At 36.4% G+C, this 19,147-nt stretch overlaps 1 protein-coding gene across 1 annotated transcript in view; it reads right to left on the minus strand.

The window, feature by feature from the left end:
* Positions 1-19,147, minus strand: part of LOC134538748 (kinesin-like protein KIF11-B) — a 194,636-nt gene that overhangs the window by 26,708 nt on the left and 148,781 nt on the right. The window contains exons 13-15 of the mRNA XM_063380224.1: positions 16,763-16,915; positions 15,345-15,569; positions 4,120-4,525 (exon numbers count right to left, since the gene is read on the minus strand). Coding sequence (XP_063236294.1) covers positions 4,120-4,525; positions 15,345-15,569; positions 16,763-16,915 — 784 coding nt within the window. The remainder of the gene's footprint in view (positions 1-4,119; positions 4,526-15,344; positions 15,570-16,762; positions 16,916-19,147) is intronic.

Below are 19,147 nucleotides of genomic sequence, written 5' to 3' on the forward strand. Positions count from 1 at the left end.
TGAGTTCCGATGCGTGTGGGACGCCTCAAGAGCCCACGAACACGACGCACGAAGGGAGAGATTAGCCTAGCCTCACACGGGTCACGTCATGGCCCTGAGCCGAGAGTTCGAAGCCGGGTCCACGTGCCCTTCCACGTGGTGGCGCTTAAATTACTCCTTTTCGTCCATCCGAACCCCCCCCCCCCCCCTACGACAGCTTTATGCTCCAAGACATAAATTACATCTTTAAATTTGTGTTTAATACTGAAATATTGTGTATTAAAACAATGAGTTCCAGTTGAATGTTAACATGATAGCTTAGAAGTGGAGAACTACTACTGATGAAATTTAGCAACTTGATAGCTAATTGGTAGGGGTAGTCAGTTTGTTAATGAAGAAATAACGAAATATAAAAAAAATCACTTGCACATGATGTGACCTTACTTGGTAGTGATTAGAAGTTTATATACTGTATTTAATTTTTATGAAATTTGCTGTGATGTGCAAAATCTGTGATGTTTTTCAAAATACAACTGAATCATGATATTTACACAAAATTATTTTTTTTTCTGCAAAAAAATATGTTAAAATCATTCTAAGACATGTACAAAATGTTGTTTACAATAGAAAGCAGTAATGCGCATGTCATCTTCACTTTTGGTTTTATGCCGTGCCTATAGAGTAACGAGTGACAGTAAATGTCTGCATTTCAGCCACTAGCAGACAAATTGTAGATGGTGGTGGTAGTTACAATGAAATATAAAACATCGCATTAGTGGTACCAAAATGTTTAGGAAAAATAAGGTCCTCATGCACACACATTACGCACTTCTTTACTGCAGTCTCTGATTATGGAACAGGAAAAGAAAGTAAAACAAGCAGTTAAGGACAAACTATGTGATAAGACTACTAATCAAAAAGGAGAATATGTCTTTCTTGTTTTGTTTAAAGTTCTCTTGGCTAGTGGTGACTGCAAACTACTGGTTGCTGGAGTAAAAGTTATGAGTAATGCTAATTCGACAATGTTTGCAAACAGTAGTGGATACATTAATGAAATATGACGTGAGCATAAAAATGTTAGCGCATTTGTATCAGATTCTGCAAACTATATGAACATGTGCACAAAATTGTTGAAGTGTTAAGTGTGTGAGGACATGTACATTCAATGCTGGACACACAAACTAAATTTAGTGGGGAATTTCTGGTCTACAGAACCAACCATGCGAAACAAATGTATAGTGAAGGCAAATACATATGCCATTCCTCATTCCTCAATACTAGGAAGAGGATTTGGATTTCCTCAAAAAATCTTCTGTTGAACTAAAGCTGTTCCTATCACCTGGAAATCATGGTTCACTTCAGTTTCCTACCTTGATAAGTACTTAGTTCATCTTGTTGAATATTTTAGACAGCAAGATTTGATGATGGTGATGCTACAGAGTAATTCAGAAATTGAGTAAAGATGAGGTACTAGTTTTGCAATGCAAGGTGAAATTTGTGGTAGAGTACTGCTAAAAAATTTATGAATTTTTAGAATGTATGAAAGGGTCCTCATATTCTTCAATGCACAAATTGGTGAAACACTCTGATTTGAAGACAGAGTTCAAACTTTCAGTGAAAGGATTTTTGCTGGAGATAAACTGTTGAATTCTGTTGCGTGTCTAAAAGCTGTAACAGGAGCGAAACGTGTTGTGAATGGCCAAAAATATTTTCTAAAACTGTAGTTTTTGATGGGAGGGGATCCTGGAATATTATTCTGAAAGAACATTAGTTTCTTGAACAGGTCAGTTTCGTGAAGCTGTCAGTTTATAGAATCGAGTCCAAGCTGTCCCTTTACTTCGAGATCTGACATTTCAACTGTTTTTGGAGAGTTCCGTAACAAAACAAGCAGTTATGAAGTCTGACAATGGGGAAGTTAACATACGAGTTTTGCTGCCAATGAAGAATAACTTTCCAGAATTCTCCAGCAGTGTCTCTGGCTTCCAATGATTGGCCAACATTGACAGAGAAAGTGCCTTTAGAATGTACAGCAATATAACGAGTGATAAACACACTTCTTTGGGGGACACTAGTTTGTAGCAGGTAAATGTAAACTGATTTATTAAGATAGTGTTGGAAATTGATTTGTGTTATTAATCTTCAACTAAATAAACACGTGTTTCAGATCAATTTCTTACTTCGTTTATAAATGTATATAATCTTGCGAATTTTAATCTGCAGTAACAAAAACTCAGTAGCCTAATTTAATTTTAAGGTGTCGTGGTTGTACTTAAAACTATTGTTCTTGATAAATTTTGATCTAATAACCCAATAATTTTTATCAATAGATACATAAATTAAAAATGATGAAACTGATAAATATTTCAAAGGAAAAATTTTTCCCCCCAGAAATTTTGCACTAAAATAACTTATTTTTTTATTTAATGATTCACCATTTTATGTTGGCCTTACAAATTAGTAGGGACGTGCGAAGCTTCGAAATTTTCGAATCCGAAGCGAATATTTTTAGGATTCGTATTCGATTCGTTCAAAAAATAATATTCGTAAATTTTCGAAGCTTCGAAGGCAAACGAATATAAATTAGTCTTCTTTAACTTGCCATTTAGTAGAGCCAATTATTAAAATGTTCATAATTTTTGCTAAAAACTTCAGGAAAATTGGTTAAGGATTCGTATACTTACGTTGAGGTTAAACATACCGACGGCGTACTTGTACGATTCCGTCATACAGAAATATTAGATACAATAGCAAATATGAACGCCATGACTTTACTAGGGCAGATATTCATTACAAAATCTTTATTTATGCATTTCCATCCACAAGACCTAAAAAAACACCACGTTATGCTTAAAATTTAATTTACGTTTTCTAATGTTTATTTACCACGACAATATTTCCGCCATTTTGCGGCCAGATGCTGCCAACTAGCCGAACTACGCCAATCAGTTGCACAATCCACACACAGTTGTGTATTAACATGATCATGGAAATAATTTGAATGGAAATAGGTATCTTAGTTTTTCAGATATACGCCGCATGTTTTTCTTTAAATTCTAGTTGTCTTCGCTGTATTAACTGCGCTCATTTATACCCTTTCTTTTCTATGCCTTGACGTCACGTTTTTTGTTTACTTGTTCACCACGTTGGTTGAGTTCTATAAGCGTGCACCGTAAAATTTGAATGGTAAAAAATGTAATTACATTATACTTTAATTGTTTTAGTAGAAAGTGGCACCGTTTTATATTTTTTCTGACGTATATTTGTAAAATAAACCTGCAACGGAATCGAAGGAAACTGCTAAGAGATCTCGCAGTGAAGTGTGGAATTATTTCACAAAATTGAGTGACGGAAAAGTTGCAAGCTGCAATAAATGCAAAAAGAAATACAAAATTCCAACAGACAAGCAGTTCTCTTTATTATTTAGTAAGTGAGTCGCTGTTAATGCTAAAAGTGCATAAGATGTTGATAGAAATGTGTTATTGGAAAGTTATATAAACAAAAAATGTGTAGCCTTACTAGGTACGTTGATTCGTGATTAAAGAAAATAATAGGGAGCAGAAAAATGTGTTCCAGACGGTTTCAGTCACTTTCACAGTCCACAAATTAGCATATATAGCACAGAATATTTTGTTATACATTCTAGTTAACTCAAACCATTTTGTGAATTTAGTAGTTAGCACAATGATATGGTGTTGTTAACAGGATGTACAATGGTGGGGATTCAGGCTACAGGATATTTGTCAGGCCCATTTCTGAATAAAGGAAAAGGAAAGGGAAAGGGTGGTGACAGTACAGAATGAAAATAATTGTGCTGTATGTCATGTGGGAGCAGTATTTAACACATCTTGAAAAATTATTCGAACTTCGATTCGAATTCGCGAATATTTACAATATTCGCTTCGAATTCGATTCGAACTGAAAAAGTCCACTTCGCACAGGCCTACAAATTAGCATAGCATGCAGTGCACAAAAAAAAGTTTTCGCTGTTCACGAGAAAGTTTAACAGTATGTTCAGGCAAATAAAAAATTATATAACATATGCTAGCTTAAGTACCCTGCAGGACACAACATAACAATCAAACTTGATCAAAATACTACATATACAAAAATTTAAGGCCAGATCCTTACTGATTTACTAACCTGTTAGGAACTCTTTGCACAATCCATTGCACACAAAATCCTCCACAACATTTTTTGTCTGTTCAATTTCAAGTGTAATTTTACGACTCCATTTATTTTCCAGCCTGTCAACCTGTGAATCCAAGGAGCCATACAAATAGTCTGCCATCCTGACGAGGTCAGCATCTTGCTGACCTATCACAGACGTACACTCCGACACCTTGTCTTCCACAAGACGGCTGAGAGTTTCTGTGTGCTGTATTCTTGCTTGATGACCCCCGCAAAGGCACTCACGAATGTTGCCCATCTCTTTCTGACACTGTTCGGTACACTCGTTCCACAAGGCATCATTGCTCTTGACAATGTCGGAGGTTGCCGACGCGAGGTACGACACGTTTTCCATAGCAACAGTAAGGTGCGGTGCAATCTGAAATCACAAGAACATAAAACCTTGAACCAATTACAGAACATTTTAGTTGATTAAACATTCATACAACTTTTTTATCACACAGAAATTATTAAACATGAGCAAAATTAAACACAATACAAAAAAAAATACTATACACAGGAACGTGCCAATTTTCAAACTAGAAAGCTAAAATCTTTTCAGAGATAATTTCCACATGAGACTATTAATTTACGGTAAGTGGAATAGAAAAAAAAATAAAAATTGGCAAAACACTACCCGCCAGTTACTGCTTATTTCGGGATTCTTTCCTGTGAGTTTTGTAAATAATCCTTCCATTTCGTAACTTTTCCGAGACACTTGTGATCTTTAGACACCCTGTACATATTAATAACTTTTCTCTTCTCTGAAAACCTAAACAGTTTCTGAAAAATTCAGCAAGCACACTTGTTTCATGTTTTCAAAACTAAATTTTTTTTTGCATATTTAATAAGCAGCATATTGAGATAAAAACATAGATAATAACATCAGTGTTTCACCAAAACAGTTTTTTGGAAATAAAACAAAGAATTGTCAAATAATGGTGAAAAATTAGATTCTTTCTGTGACATGAGAAGTTGGACAAGGTTATTTATAATCACACAAATATAAGCATTGTAAATCACTTATTTTAAATCTGCAAAAATTACCATACAAAAACTTGTAACTTGCTTTACACTTGTAGATAAAAGTATTACTGTAAAACTAGCTTTAAGACATTCCAGCATAATTCATTTTCCCTTTTGTAACGTTTAAATAATTATTCCCTTTATCACTTCCATATACCCCAATGTTAATTTTTGAAATAAAAACTTTAGCTGCGTTGAGCGATTTTTGGTACGGGCAAAACTTCTGGGTTCGCGTCACCGACATGCTAGTGACGTGTTGCGCCAGATTGGCGACGCGCAGCGGCCTGTGTACATGGGTAAAATCTTGTGAGTTTTTTGTCACCGACATGCTGTAGTAGCACTACGTGAAGTTAAATTGACCGCATTCAGCGATTTTGTTTTGTTTATTTATTTACGTAGTGAATGTTGATTATTTGTGGACTGAAGTTCATAGATTTTTTATATTTTTAAAGGATGAAACTTAATTTATTCTATTTTTAAGGTTATAAGTTTTTCATTTTATTTTATTTTCCAAGAAAATGTTAATGTTATTGTGTGGTAAATATTGCGAGTATTGGATTTTTTTTTTTTTAGTAGGTAGTTAAGGTGAGGTTATGTTTTTCTTTTGTTTATTTAAGTTGTGAATTTCTTCAAATGTCAGGTTATTGATTTATGAGAGGTAATGTTGATTATTTGTGGATTTAAGTTCTTTTTTTGAAGTTAAAACTTCTTTAGCCGCATTGGGCGATTTTTGGTAGGAGCAAAACTGATGGGTTCGCGTCACCGACATGCTAGTGACATGTTGCGCCAGACTGGCGAATCGCAGCGGCCTGTGTATATGTATACGCATATATACACTAGTACATAGTCACCTGTTTATAGCGATGCACAAAATCACGAAATTTTCGCCGAATCAGAATCTTTTTTGCAAAATTTGCTTATTTGCGAAAAAGTAACAAAACGTATAGATTTGTGGCGATATATGTCGACCTTTTGCGATATATATCGAATTGTGTACCAATGATCGATATTTACGTAACTACTAACTATTGGTTGTTACGAAGTTACAATCGATGTTTCAATGTCGCGTTGGTACAAAACAAATGAAAATAGAAAGTGATGTTCTGTTTACTTGCTTCTCGCGTGTATTGGAGTAGGTTTCCTTTTGAGTGCTATAGTATAGATTATTAAAGAACTGTGACCGTAAAATTGTATGTTGATTACTGGTGGTTAAGTTCATGTTCGTGAAAAATGGTTGTCACAGTATACGACCGTGCTAAAGAATTCGCGCATGAGGGATTTTATGTTTTTGACAAATTTAACAAAATTTTAATGAGTAAGTTTTGTAATGTCCGAATCGAGTGGGCAAGAAAAGATACATATGAAGCATAATCATGGGAGCGTCACCCATAAAAAGAATAAGGCGTTAGCACGGGAAATGAATGAAGCCGGTCCATCGTCAAGAATAAAACAAGTTTCGCTCACTGACATGGTATCCAGGGCAAAAAAAGCCAAAGTTGACAAACAAGAATTTGTTTTGTCTACTGTTCGCGCATTCATGGGCGCGAATATCCCGTAGGAAAAAATTGATCACCCGAAATTAAGAGATTGGATGAACAAGTTTATAGAAGGTGGTATTGGTATTATGCTTCTGTTAGAAAATATGTCACTCTTTTCTGTCATTCAATTTTCGATAAATAAGTTTCTGCATGCGATATATTTTCAATTATGCACTATCCCGAAAGCCTCAAAAAATAAAAAATAGTCCTTTAACCTAACCTCATATTCCAAATGCAAAACATACTTTTTTTTAACTTACATTTCTTGCTTGATTAAGTGTGTGCCCATTTTAGAACAACTTGCTTCAAACTAGTATCTTGAAGCGTACAGTCTGTTCAGAGATACCGTTAAAAAAGAAGCTGAGAGTGGGATTGAAGTAGATGTTTTGAATATTTTGTTGTCATTGAAGTGTGATTTTCAGTGTTTTTTTTTGAGTGTGCTGTAAAGGCTTTGTGGATTCCCAATAGTAATGTGGATTGTGAAAGAGGATTCTCATCTTATGGAAACATTATGTCAGACAAAAGAACCCGCATCACAGCAGAAAATATGGAATTAATGGCTGCAATGGCTTGCCTTTACCATCAAGCTAGATAGCAGTAGTAAATATTTCTAGCAAAATCTGAAGCCTAAACATATTTTTATATGCAGAGCATTTCCAATTAAAAATATATAAACATTTTTTTTTCCAAAGTGCATTTTCAATTTTTAAAACTTATTACTTAACAAAACTGCCGAAAAGCGCAAAAAAAAAAAAAAAAAGTTTTAGAAATGACGAAAAAAATACTGAAATTCACTTTAAAATCAACGAAAAATACACAGAAATAAACAAGAAAAAAATGACGAAATTTGTCTTTACTTTTCATCGTAAACAGGTGACTACTAATACATTGTATATACTCGACTATATCATGTGCGTGTTGGACTCTTTTTAGATGGGTAAAATCTTGTGAGTTTGCGTTATCGACATGGCTGTAGTAGCAGTAAGTGAAGTTAAATTGACCACGTCAATATATGACGCAGGTCTGACATCACTGGTAAGTCATAGCTAGGTAATACATTTTTGCGTAATTTTGACATACCACTTACATCTGTTGTGACTAAAAAATTATGTAAGGATAAATTATATCATGCTGACATTGTACTGATATAATACTAAAATCATTTTTTATGTACATTTGACGTAGAAATGATATCAACAACAAAGTTTTAAGTTTTTACTTCTGTTGATGACTGGCTATTTTTTTTTTTCCATTCAAAAACATTTTTTGTTTATAGATGCTTTTCCCATGCAATGTTCATAATTTAAGGAATAAAATACTGTATTTGCTCGCGTAAAGACCCCGCCCGCGTATACGCCCCCCTCCTTGTTTTGTAATCATTTTTGAGAAAAAATTTAAAAAAGTGTTTTTAGGGTTTATCTGAGAGCAGGGCAGCTTGGCATGCATAAAACAGCAAGCCATGTATTGTGAGCGGCGGGAGGTGATTTTGTAAGCGGTATAAAGATTGAACTTGGAAACTTTATAGAACAAGATGGAGGAACAAAATTAATGTGTTCTATTTTATATTGTCACCTCAGTGTACGTGTCTTTCTTTCTCTACGACCATAAGTTAATAATTTGGCAGGTATATCTTTTAGTATTAAACTTCTTTGCTCAAGTAATTAGATATTTTGTTAAGCCAATAAGAAATGTATTTAAGTTTCATGCGTAATATACTAATATTATATAACTAAATTTTGTAAACCACTCTGGTATTGGACGAAGACAGTCGAACAAAAACTATTTCTCGCAAATAAAAAGTTTGTTTGGAAGTTTGACGGAGAAAAGAAGACGACAATTAATATTCGAACCATCGTAGAAGCTCAAAGTATAATTGCGATACAGAAGAAATTGTAAATTATGGTAATTTAATTATTTAGAAGAATAGTATAAAATAATATGAGAAATTTATTCTACAAGAATTGGAAAATATTTATTGATTTGAAGAGAACGGACAACTTATACGAAGATTATAATAATTATTCAAGCGTTCCTAGTTTGAAGAAAACAGATAATTTATACGAAGAATTTCAAGAAGTATTCAGGCGTTCCCAGGATGAAGAGAAAGGACAACTTCTACGAAGATTACAAGAATTATTTAGGCGTTCCCAGGACGAAGAAATAGAAAATCTATGGAATAATCATCAGTTCGAGTCCATCCAGAACCACCGAGAGGCGTTCCCAGGACGAAGTCGCGGAACTACTGTGATGGTGTTCCCAGGATGAAAATGCAGATAATTCGATGCCGAGTTCCAGTATTAAGAAGTCAGAAACCGTACTAGATAGTTCTATTACCCTTAACTATTACTACAGGTCGGTCGTATCTTTCACACACTATGATACAATATGTCCATAAAAGATAGTCCCAGTTACAAAATTTAATAGTATCAACTGTAAGCATTGTAGTGTGTTGGTTCAGTCACAATTAAAGATTAATGCTGACAGTTTTAGATACGCACATGCACAAATACTGGTTTTTTGTTTTCTCACTTGCAGCATAAAAAAATGCCTCTTTCATCAATTAGTAAAGGGTAACCCTGCAAACTTTATTTGGCAACAGGATGGAGCCCCTCCCCATTACAATCTCTTTGTACAAGAGTGGTAGAACATCCAAGTCCCTGATCGTTGGATTGGTTGAAATGGTCTAGACGACAGAGCTCTTTCGCTGGCCTCCACGTTCACCTGACATAACGCCATGCAATATTTTTTTTCTTTGGAGATTTATAAAAGTTTGTGTCTCCTTTCTGCCACTACCTAATGAATCATTAGAGATCGTGATTTATAGCATTTAAAATAATAAAATATAGCATTTTGAATTTGAAATTGAGCATTTTGTAGCATTTTTAAAAACAAGATTTAGCCAATTCTCTCATTTTACATTACTGAAGAAAAGTACATTTTTAAAAAGCATTAAATAATACACATATTAATTATTAACAACCACAGAAATAAATATCTAGCACAACTACAAAGATAGCCTATCTTGGCAGGTTTCCAAACAACATTTTAGCACTTATGAGTGCAATAAATTGAATACTTAAATTTACAATAAATATTATTTAGCCGTGTTCATGGCCACAGTTGATGTAGAGTGCACTAATAATATTATTAAAACTCAATTCTTCAATTTTTTTCTTAGTTTTTTCAATTTTCGCCTTCTTTTGGTTTTCTATCATGCCAGAAACCGTTGCTTGCCGTTTTACCAACTTTTTTCCTTCATCCGACTTCTCGGTGAATCTTTTTTTTGTAGCCTGATGTCCCTCAGATTTAATGTGCTTTTCAAGTACATCTTTTTTTTCTACTCCAGACGGCGATTACCTAAATTGCACATTAAAATATTCGTATCACTTTCGTAGAACTGTTCACTGTTGTATTCATTTACGCGATCGCGAAAGGAAATGACATTTCGTCCCATTTTTACCACGAGAAATAACAGTATACAACACATTCATGAGTATGCACGTATTTGTAAACACACCACCTTCCACAGACTACACAAGAACGTGGCTTTCACGTGAAACACAGCCAGAAAATGCGACTTACAATTGTTAGCGCGGCGAAGCAGAGATGTCGCAATATGGTGGCCTAAAAACTTGTACTCTGCAAGATGACGGACAATCTTCCAGCTAGTTGTTCTTTGCATTTTTTACAATCGCGAGGCATGGATGGCCATTCTTCATTCCATATTTATGAACTGAGGGCGTACCGGTGTTGTGGTGAAATTATCGGTGGAAATTAATGGGCGCCACCACGTGAGTGGGCACGTGGACCCGGCTGAAAGACTCTACTTAGGGCGTTACGTGGCCCGTGTGCGGCGAGATATTAGCCCTCCAGATGTTATACGCAGCTCCTGTCCCTACCTAAGCCCGCTCTCAGCGTCGGGCACGCTTCTAATTCCCGCAGTGGGCTCTCAGGGCGTCCCACACGCCGCTGACCAGGGTAGGGACCCACGTGGCCCCCCGAACACAAAACACGTAACACAGTTAATTGGCTTTTATTCTACTCACGGTACACGTCCTTACACGATCCTCCACTGATAAAACTGTAAAATGCCCGAGGCACGAATCAGCTTAGGTGAGGAGGCGAACCACGCACGTGGCCGCCTCAAGCCGTTACTTAATACACCGGTGAGATAAAAACTCCGAAGAGTGAATAATTATTCCTTAAGCAGTCTCTTCGACCGAGAGAGGCCCCGAGGATGAAAAGAAAGCGATTTGAATAAATTAAGTTACAGAATTACTACTCGGTGAACCAACGGTGATGTCCTCGGGGTGTCTGCAGAGACGTCCGCTCTCGGCCGGCTGTAGGAGACTGGGCTGAGCTCATGGCTTGCGGGTGGCAACATGGCGTCCTTCGCGCCGAACACAACTACCGTTACAACTTTTGCTGTAGCGTGCCCCGAGTTACTATTATAAAATACATAAATCCTTTTACAATAATTATTAGATTACTTCCATGTCCAGATCGTCTGTAATAATTGCTTATAAACATAAAACAGGGTTCAAATTAGTTTCATGCTAGTTCCTCCGTCGCCCGCTAGGGAGCGTCCTTATTCGTGCTTGGACTTATAAAAATAACAAACGATCATGAAGTTATTAATTAAAAACACATACATGCATAGCCATCGTTACACTGTTTTGGGGCGGAAAGAAAAAAGGATTACAATATTAATTAACATATTTAGGGGTGTGGCGCACTGCAGCTAAGCGCCCTCTTGCTGTAGTTCGTGGCGCGCAGTTTGAATCGCACACGGCTACGTACGTCACGACACAAATGCCGGGTAGGAAAGGTGGTGGGAAAGGGAACGGAGGATGATCAGGCTCGTGGGGCGAAGCCCCGGCTGACGTCAGAACAATAGTTGTGAATGACGTGACAATAAGATACTTGTGCTGAATACGCCATAAAATGATGGTTTCTTTTAATACTGAACTGAAACGAAATACAATCGGTAAATAACTTGTGTAGAGTGAAGACGAATCTACGTTTTCTACCTTGATTTTGCATTTATCTCGGAAAAGTCTAGATTTAGCATTTTATAGCGGAAAAAATATAATTTAGCATGTTTTCGCATCTATTTCGCGAAAACGAAAAATCACCATCCCTACTAATGATTTGTCAGAGTTGTGATACAGAATTGAAGAAGCTATTATTGCTATTACTCCGGGCGTGTTAACCAAAGTGTTGTAAGAAGTGGACTTATGGTTGGATGTGTGCCATATAACTAGAGGTGCACGTACTTAACATTTGTGTGTGTGTGTGTATATAAACAACCTAGGCTAGTTTATACTCAATTTGATGCATGATTTGTTGCAAATAGTCTAAATTAAACCATTATATTATACCATTGAAAATGGGACATTCTTTTATGGACAGCCTGTATACAGTGAAACCCCTTATTTACACTTTTCAGGGGAACAGAGACAAAAAGTGTAAATACCAGGAAAGTGTAAATTGAGGGAAACATATTTTTAAAATGTAACATACCTGGTTTAATGCACTCCTTTTACTTCAGTAGTCAGAGACATCAAAAAAGACACCGTGAACGAAATATCTTTAAAAAAAATCCTTCATTAGGCATATGTAAACAAAAATAAATTTACAACTTATAAAATTGCGTGAATACAACATAGAAGCAATGTGTGCAATGATAAAATGTTACCATAAAAAAAGTTTTGTAGGCTTATGTGCAAAAACTTTCAAACCTAACTTAGGCCTATTTCTTTGTAAAATAATCAGAAATCTTGGTTTGCTTGCATCTTTGAGTGTTCATGCACATGATCTGCTTCTCTTAAGTATAAAAATTATCAAAAACACCATCACAGTTTTCACCAGCAGATACTCCAATGTAGTCTCGCAGAGTTTGAAGAGCAGCAAGAGCATCTTTACTAGTGGGTGTTGTCACTTCTTCATCATCAACATACCTGCCAACTTTGGCCAGTCCAAAATCGGGAGGTTTTTTAGTGGGGGGGGGGGGGGGGGGGATTTTGTTTATTTTGTAAATTTTGAATTTTTTTTTAAGAGTAAACCAGCATGATTAGCACAAGCAATGGGCAAATTGTGTTCTAAAATAAAATACTTTAACAAACACACTGCTTTTGTCACACTATCTTCTTTCCGACTTGTCACGAAAAACGTCTAATTTCTGATTTGATGCCATAGCATTGACGGCATGTTTCTTCGTATTTATAGGCTTCACAATGTCGCCCTTTCCGGCATGCGAGACGGAAAAATCACAACGACACAAAGAACAAAATGCAGCATGTTCACCTTTCCTCGATTGCAAAATACACGGAAATTCGTCACTAAATGTCTTCTTGTACACAGCAAGATACTTCACTGTAGGCTTACTTAGCGCCATTTCTATTAAAACCCTATTGCGGAGTAGGCCTACAACTAAACAACGCATACAAAATACTCATCACGCAACTGCTTCCACAAAATAATATTTTTATGAATACATCGTTGAATAAATTCGAAGACTGTACTATAATGCTACCTCTACACTTCGTCTGTGAGCACAGACGCGAACAAAGGCGAATTTGTTCGGGAACGAACAAACAATTCACACATAGCCGGCTGACAAACAGAAGCGAATTTGGGCACGAATGTAAACAGTGGCATCATAAACTCATTATTAATCCACTCCGTCTTTATTTCAAACCAATACCACCGAAAATACAGTTTACAATGTTGACAAAACACGCCATCTTGGAAAACAAATGAAACCTTTTTCTGGTTGGCTAATAAACACCAATGACGAACGTGTACCAAAACAGCTCCCATAATTATCGTAAATAACTACGTTTCTTTCTTAGATGTACGCTTAACCAAGTGTTTTAGCCGACAATTGTGGGCATTTAGGTTATTAAAATAACTACACGTTATGGTACGAACCGTAGTTACTATACGATTGTACGGAATAATGGTACAAACATATTAATTCTATAAATTTATTGCATTAGAAACTTCAAGAGGAACAGAACCAAAAATCGGGAGATTTGAATGACAAATCGGGAGGGCGGGAGAAAGGGTACAAAATCGGGAGTCTCCCGCCTAAAGCGGGAGGGTTGGCAGGTCTGCATTATCATCATCTTCGTCAGTATCCTGTTGAGAAGTAATGAAATGGCTTTCTACAATATCTTCTATACATTGCACTTCGGAAGTGATCACCTGACTCAAAATCCACGTAATCTTGAAATAATTTCTCCTGCAACACCCTCTCATGTCCTTCAACATCTTCAATGTCACTGTAATCATCTTCACTGAGAGTGTAAGCCTTTTCTGGGAACACAAATCCAGCTTTTGCAAAGCAGTTTTGAATTGTTGATGTTTGAACTTCTTTCCAGGCTCTTGCACTAAAATGCAATGCAGTCAGCAGATTTATCTTCATCAAAGAAGGATCTTTTCCAACATCAAGCATTGTTACTGCCCTTGAAACTAGGTATCTGCGGTACAAAAACTTGAATGCCTGAATGATACCCAAGTCAAGGGGCTGTAGCTCACTCGTCTAGTTTGCTGGGAAGAAGACAATATCAGTGTTGCGAAGCTGGATCGTTGCTTTGTGAGCAGAGCACTGATCTATGAAAAGAAGAACTTTCCTATTTTACAAAGTCATTTTTGAATCAAATGCATGCAACTGGCTCTGAAACAAAACACTGGTCATCCAGGCTTTGGTGTTTGCTTCGTACTTTGTTGGTAGTGACTTGATGTTTTTAAAACACTGAGGTTTCCTCACTTTGCCAATAACATAAAGGGGGAATTTTCACTTCCATCTGCATTGGTAAGCAATAACACAGTAATCCGTTGCTTGCTGAGCTTACCTCCGTGACACGTTTCCCCTTTAAAACTAAAGGTTTTGTCTGGTAGAACATTGAAAAACAACCCTGTTTCGTCAGCATTGAAAACATTTTTCGGGTCGAACACAGCAATTTTTTCCTGTAGCTTTTCCTTCCAATGTTCCACAGTCTCCACATCCACACTTTTGCTTTCGCCACAAACCACCTTGTAAACAATATCGTGCGGCATTTGCAGTGATGGTTTCTCGGCTTTTGATGATGGTGTTAAGTGTACTCAAAGGGATTGAAAGTTCTTTCGCAAGGTCCACACATGATCCAACATATTCGTCGAACTTGGCAATTATTTAAATTTTATCGGCAACCGTGATAGTTTTTCGTTGTTTCACTTTCTCCATTTTCTCACAGATATTAATAACGACAAAGAGTTAAAGATGTGTCAAATACATTTACCGCTAAAGCCAATGATACTACCAGCGCTCGTAGTGGAAATCTGTGGAAATAGAAGTCATTGTGGATTGTGCAAGGTTACTTGCACTGTTCATGACGCAAACGCATTCACATACGCAGCTTTTGATGTATCTTTCTTCTATGGTGGCCATGTTTCGATGTTTGTAAACACTGAACGAGACGTTAATAACGGGAATGAAGAAACTTTTCCGACGTAACAAGCGTGAAAACGACATATACCGCCTTATGGAAAATAATTTGGACCAAAAACAAAGGAGGTAAATAACGGGAAAACGTAAACACCGTTAACGTAAATACGGGGTTTCACTGTAATAGCAGTTGGGTTACTCACGTTTGCCACAGCCCCGCTGATCTGGGACGCAAACTGGTTGCTCTGCTGGACACAGAGCTCGCTCTGCTCCCGGTACGCCTCCGACTGCTGGCCGAACGCCTCCAGGATGGAGGTCTTGAGCGCCGCGAGGTCCTCGCTCAGAGCTGCAGGCTCCTCCGGACAAGGAGCGTCCGCTCGCAGCGCCCGCTCCACTTCCCCGAGGTGGGCGTCCAGGCGCTCCACGTCCTGCACGAGTGGCAGAGCCCAGCACTGTACAGGGATTCCACTTTCCTTTCCTCTTTTTACAAGCAATCTTCAACCAACTACTAATATCCCTCACTGATAACTATTTCTTTTTTACTATGACCAAGAATTTCCTACAAAAATATCCAAGAAGGCATCGTAAGTTTTAATTTATGAATGAAACATGAATGAAAATGGAGATTTTCAGCAATTATATTTTTGAGGAAAAAAAATCCTAACCTAATATTAAAATATCATATTGAAAATAATAAATAGTGGGCATTCACTTACATATACAAAAAAAAAAAAAAGACTACTCATCCGTAAAATATCAACCCTCTTACCATAACAATTTTTGAAGTGTGTCTAACAGGAAAAGAGAACCAACAACTATGTTAAGGATTATTGACAAAATTAACAAAAAACACATGGAAAAATGAGTGGTTGTTTTGCAGTGCTGTTTTCTTTTGTTTGAGTGTTCATGATTCTACCAACTTTAGAATTAGTTTGACTCTAGACCAAAGACACTATACATTTGCAGTCAAACATCTTAATAGTGTGCTTGTTCCCCAATAAACAATAGTATAGGTTGTAAAATCTTAAAATTAGTTTCAGTGTTTGTTATCATCTCACAGTTTACATTCGCTTTCTACTAAATAAAATATTCAAACGTTCAACATTTTGCATTCTTTCACAAAATATACATAAAATACCACCAGACTAATAATTATATCTACATGCTCAAGTGCATAATATGAACAATTAGGACATTTTAAAGTATAAAGTTTATGCTCTTTTTTATAGTGATTATAAAAAGGTTATGAAAATATTTTTATGTGCTGATACTAGCATTTAATTAGCTGGTGGTTTACCAGCTGCAGTACTGTGTGAATAATAGAATCCTATTATTATTTATATAATTTGCATAAATGTGCAAAATTACTTGGGAAAGATAATAATACTAAAAATGACATCACATTGTGCAAAAAAATAAAAACAAAAAAAAAAAGGCATATTCATAGCTACTTTGTTCAGTTCATCTAAAAACATTTTTACCAAGATCACATGAGCAATAAACAAATATAATTACACGAATATTCGGACTTCAGTGACTTTTGTAACCCAAAAAACCCCCTTGACACAAAAAAAGTCTGGTAAAATTTCAAAATGTAGAAACAAAGTTTACAAATTCTTACCTTGTTCATTTGCAGTTGCTGTTCAATCATGTCTTCAAGTGTCCTTTGCAGACACATGTTTTCCTGAAAATCTAAGTCTCGATACTGTTTCATCATTTCTTGTAATGTCTCATGCTTCTCAGAAATGTCTGACTGCATTGTAAACTGCCACCTCTGCAAGCAGGTGTTGATTCTAAATTAATAAATTATAAACAAATACCAACAAACAAGAGCAATAAGGTTTTGCGCAAAATATAGCTATTTTCCATTTGTTTATTGACTCCATTTCTAAAAGTCTCACACCATCTTCCATAGAAATGTAACAAAGATACATACTGCCCCAGTCTTGAAAAGCACATCTGTAAAATTCAGTTAGCGCGAAATCTCTGCAGGCAAAAAAAAAAAGTCTGGAATGATGCCATTAAGTCTGTTTCAACTTCTGTAAACAACAGATGTACTGTGGCATACAGTTAGCCATACAAGGAGGGAAGAGATGCACGCGCAAGTCTGACTACTATCGGCTGTTGTACAAACATCAGCTATGGCAAGTTAAGTAGTAAAGGACCAAATGTTTTTACGCCCGCGCTTATGCCGCCGTGCCGTGCTGTTGTCTCCCGACCTCACACTGGGCCGTGATGAACTAGGTCAAGCCAGTGGCAGGGAACTCGCACAAACACAAAGCAATGTCTGCCCATCTGTCTGCCGGTAAAGGTACGTGCATTAGCACCTGCAGTTGGAATTATAGTGGAATCATGCCTTCCAAGTAAAAGCATAATGCTTCATGTTCAAGTATTTTAGACAAAGCTGTAAGTATTACGGCGTGTAAATTGTCATGAAGGCCACACTTATGTTGGTCGCACTTTAGTTGTAAGCAAGTCAACAGTGTGCACAATCATACGAAATAAGGACTCTATCAAACATTTATATAAGTCTGATGCTGTTGGTTGTACTAGTGGGAATATATTTGACATTAGATACCGGAACAGAAATGAACAGATGATTCACATGGAAAAGGTTGTTAAATGAATGGTGCACGCAAAAAAATCACGGGCCTGACAGAATTGATGTGAACCAAGCAGTGATACACAGAAAAGCACTTTAATTTTTGAAAAATGAAAATGTAAATATCCAGACAATAATATCATTGTCATTGCTAGTAAAGAATGGTTTGAACAGTTCGCAGAAAGGTACACGACATGAGTTGAAGGTCACGCCCGGGCGGGCAATTCAACCACCGAATTGATGATAACCATCTCCCGTTATACGGTGTCAAATTTGTCATACAAAGTATTCGATGGTAGGGTTATAAAGATAAATGGTGTGACATATTTATCATTAAGTGTTATTCTACGCATTTACATTACATGACTAATATTTTCCTACACATTTTGGAACACATTAGGAAAATTAGACTTGCTATTTATGGAGACCAATGCTTCACAATACGCAATTTTGGATAACACGAACAGTTTTCGGAATGCATTACCTAGTCGTGTTAAGTGAGGGATTGGTGTATTAGAAATTTATATGTGGTTCACACATGTTTTTTTGTGTCTATAACATCACACCAAAAAAAGCTGTAGTTTTTCAAGCAAAAATTTCTGAAGTAATCTTTAAAATACTGATAAACTTTTTAAAATTTAAATTTATAACATGACTATTAACAGTTTGGGAACTTTTTAAGTGGGCCCGACATAAAAACAGGTACAAGGATATTGTAATCCCTAAAGGCATGCAGATGCCAGAAATAAGTAGGCACTAAGAGCAGGTAGGCACCACTTGTAAGGAGAGAACTCAAAACAGGTAGGCAGGCACTACCAGCAGATAGCCAACTGACACTAGCAGGCACTCAATAACTGCAGGGTCAAAACAAGACAACACTTTACGGTACCAAACATTTATACGGAAATGCATTTCATGTGGTCGTTTTGCACTGGAAACAGTTTTAAAAACTTTACGTATGTTAATTAAAAAAATTTCTCCATCATGATACTAGGCACTTTACTTTGTAGTTCAAGCAGTTGGTATTTTCCGTTATTTGTAGTGGTAGCCATGCTCAAAATAAAGCAAGTTCCTGTTCTTTTGTTTTGGTGATATATTTATTTATGTTATATTAGATTCAATAACGTTATTGGTAATACATAGGATGTTTAAGTTTGATGTTTACAGTTGGCACACATAGAAAAGAAATGATGTTCAAAGTATGAAGTAGTACGAAAAGTAAAAAAGGTACTGGTGGATTTTGAGGTAATGACAGGCACTTTCAAATTTCAATAATATAAGCTGAAAATAAACAAGTGTATCGTGAATCGGCAGAAACGCGGATTCAACTAAATAGCTGCAAAATCAGCTTCTGCAATTCAAATCGGCACAGCTCTATTGGTAACTTCCTATCTTTTACTTGGT

The sequence above is a fragment of the Bacillus rossius genome, chromosome 14 (genome assembly GCF_032445375.1).
Source record: "Bacillus rossius redtenbacheri isolate Brsri chromosome 14, Brsri_v3, whole genome shotgun sequence".
Classification (NCBI taxonomy): domain Eukaryota; kingdom Metazoa; phylum Arthropoda; class Insecta; order Phasmatodea; family Bacillidae; genus Bacillus; species Bacillus rossius.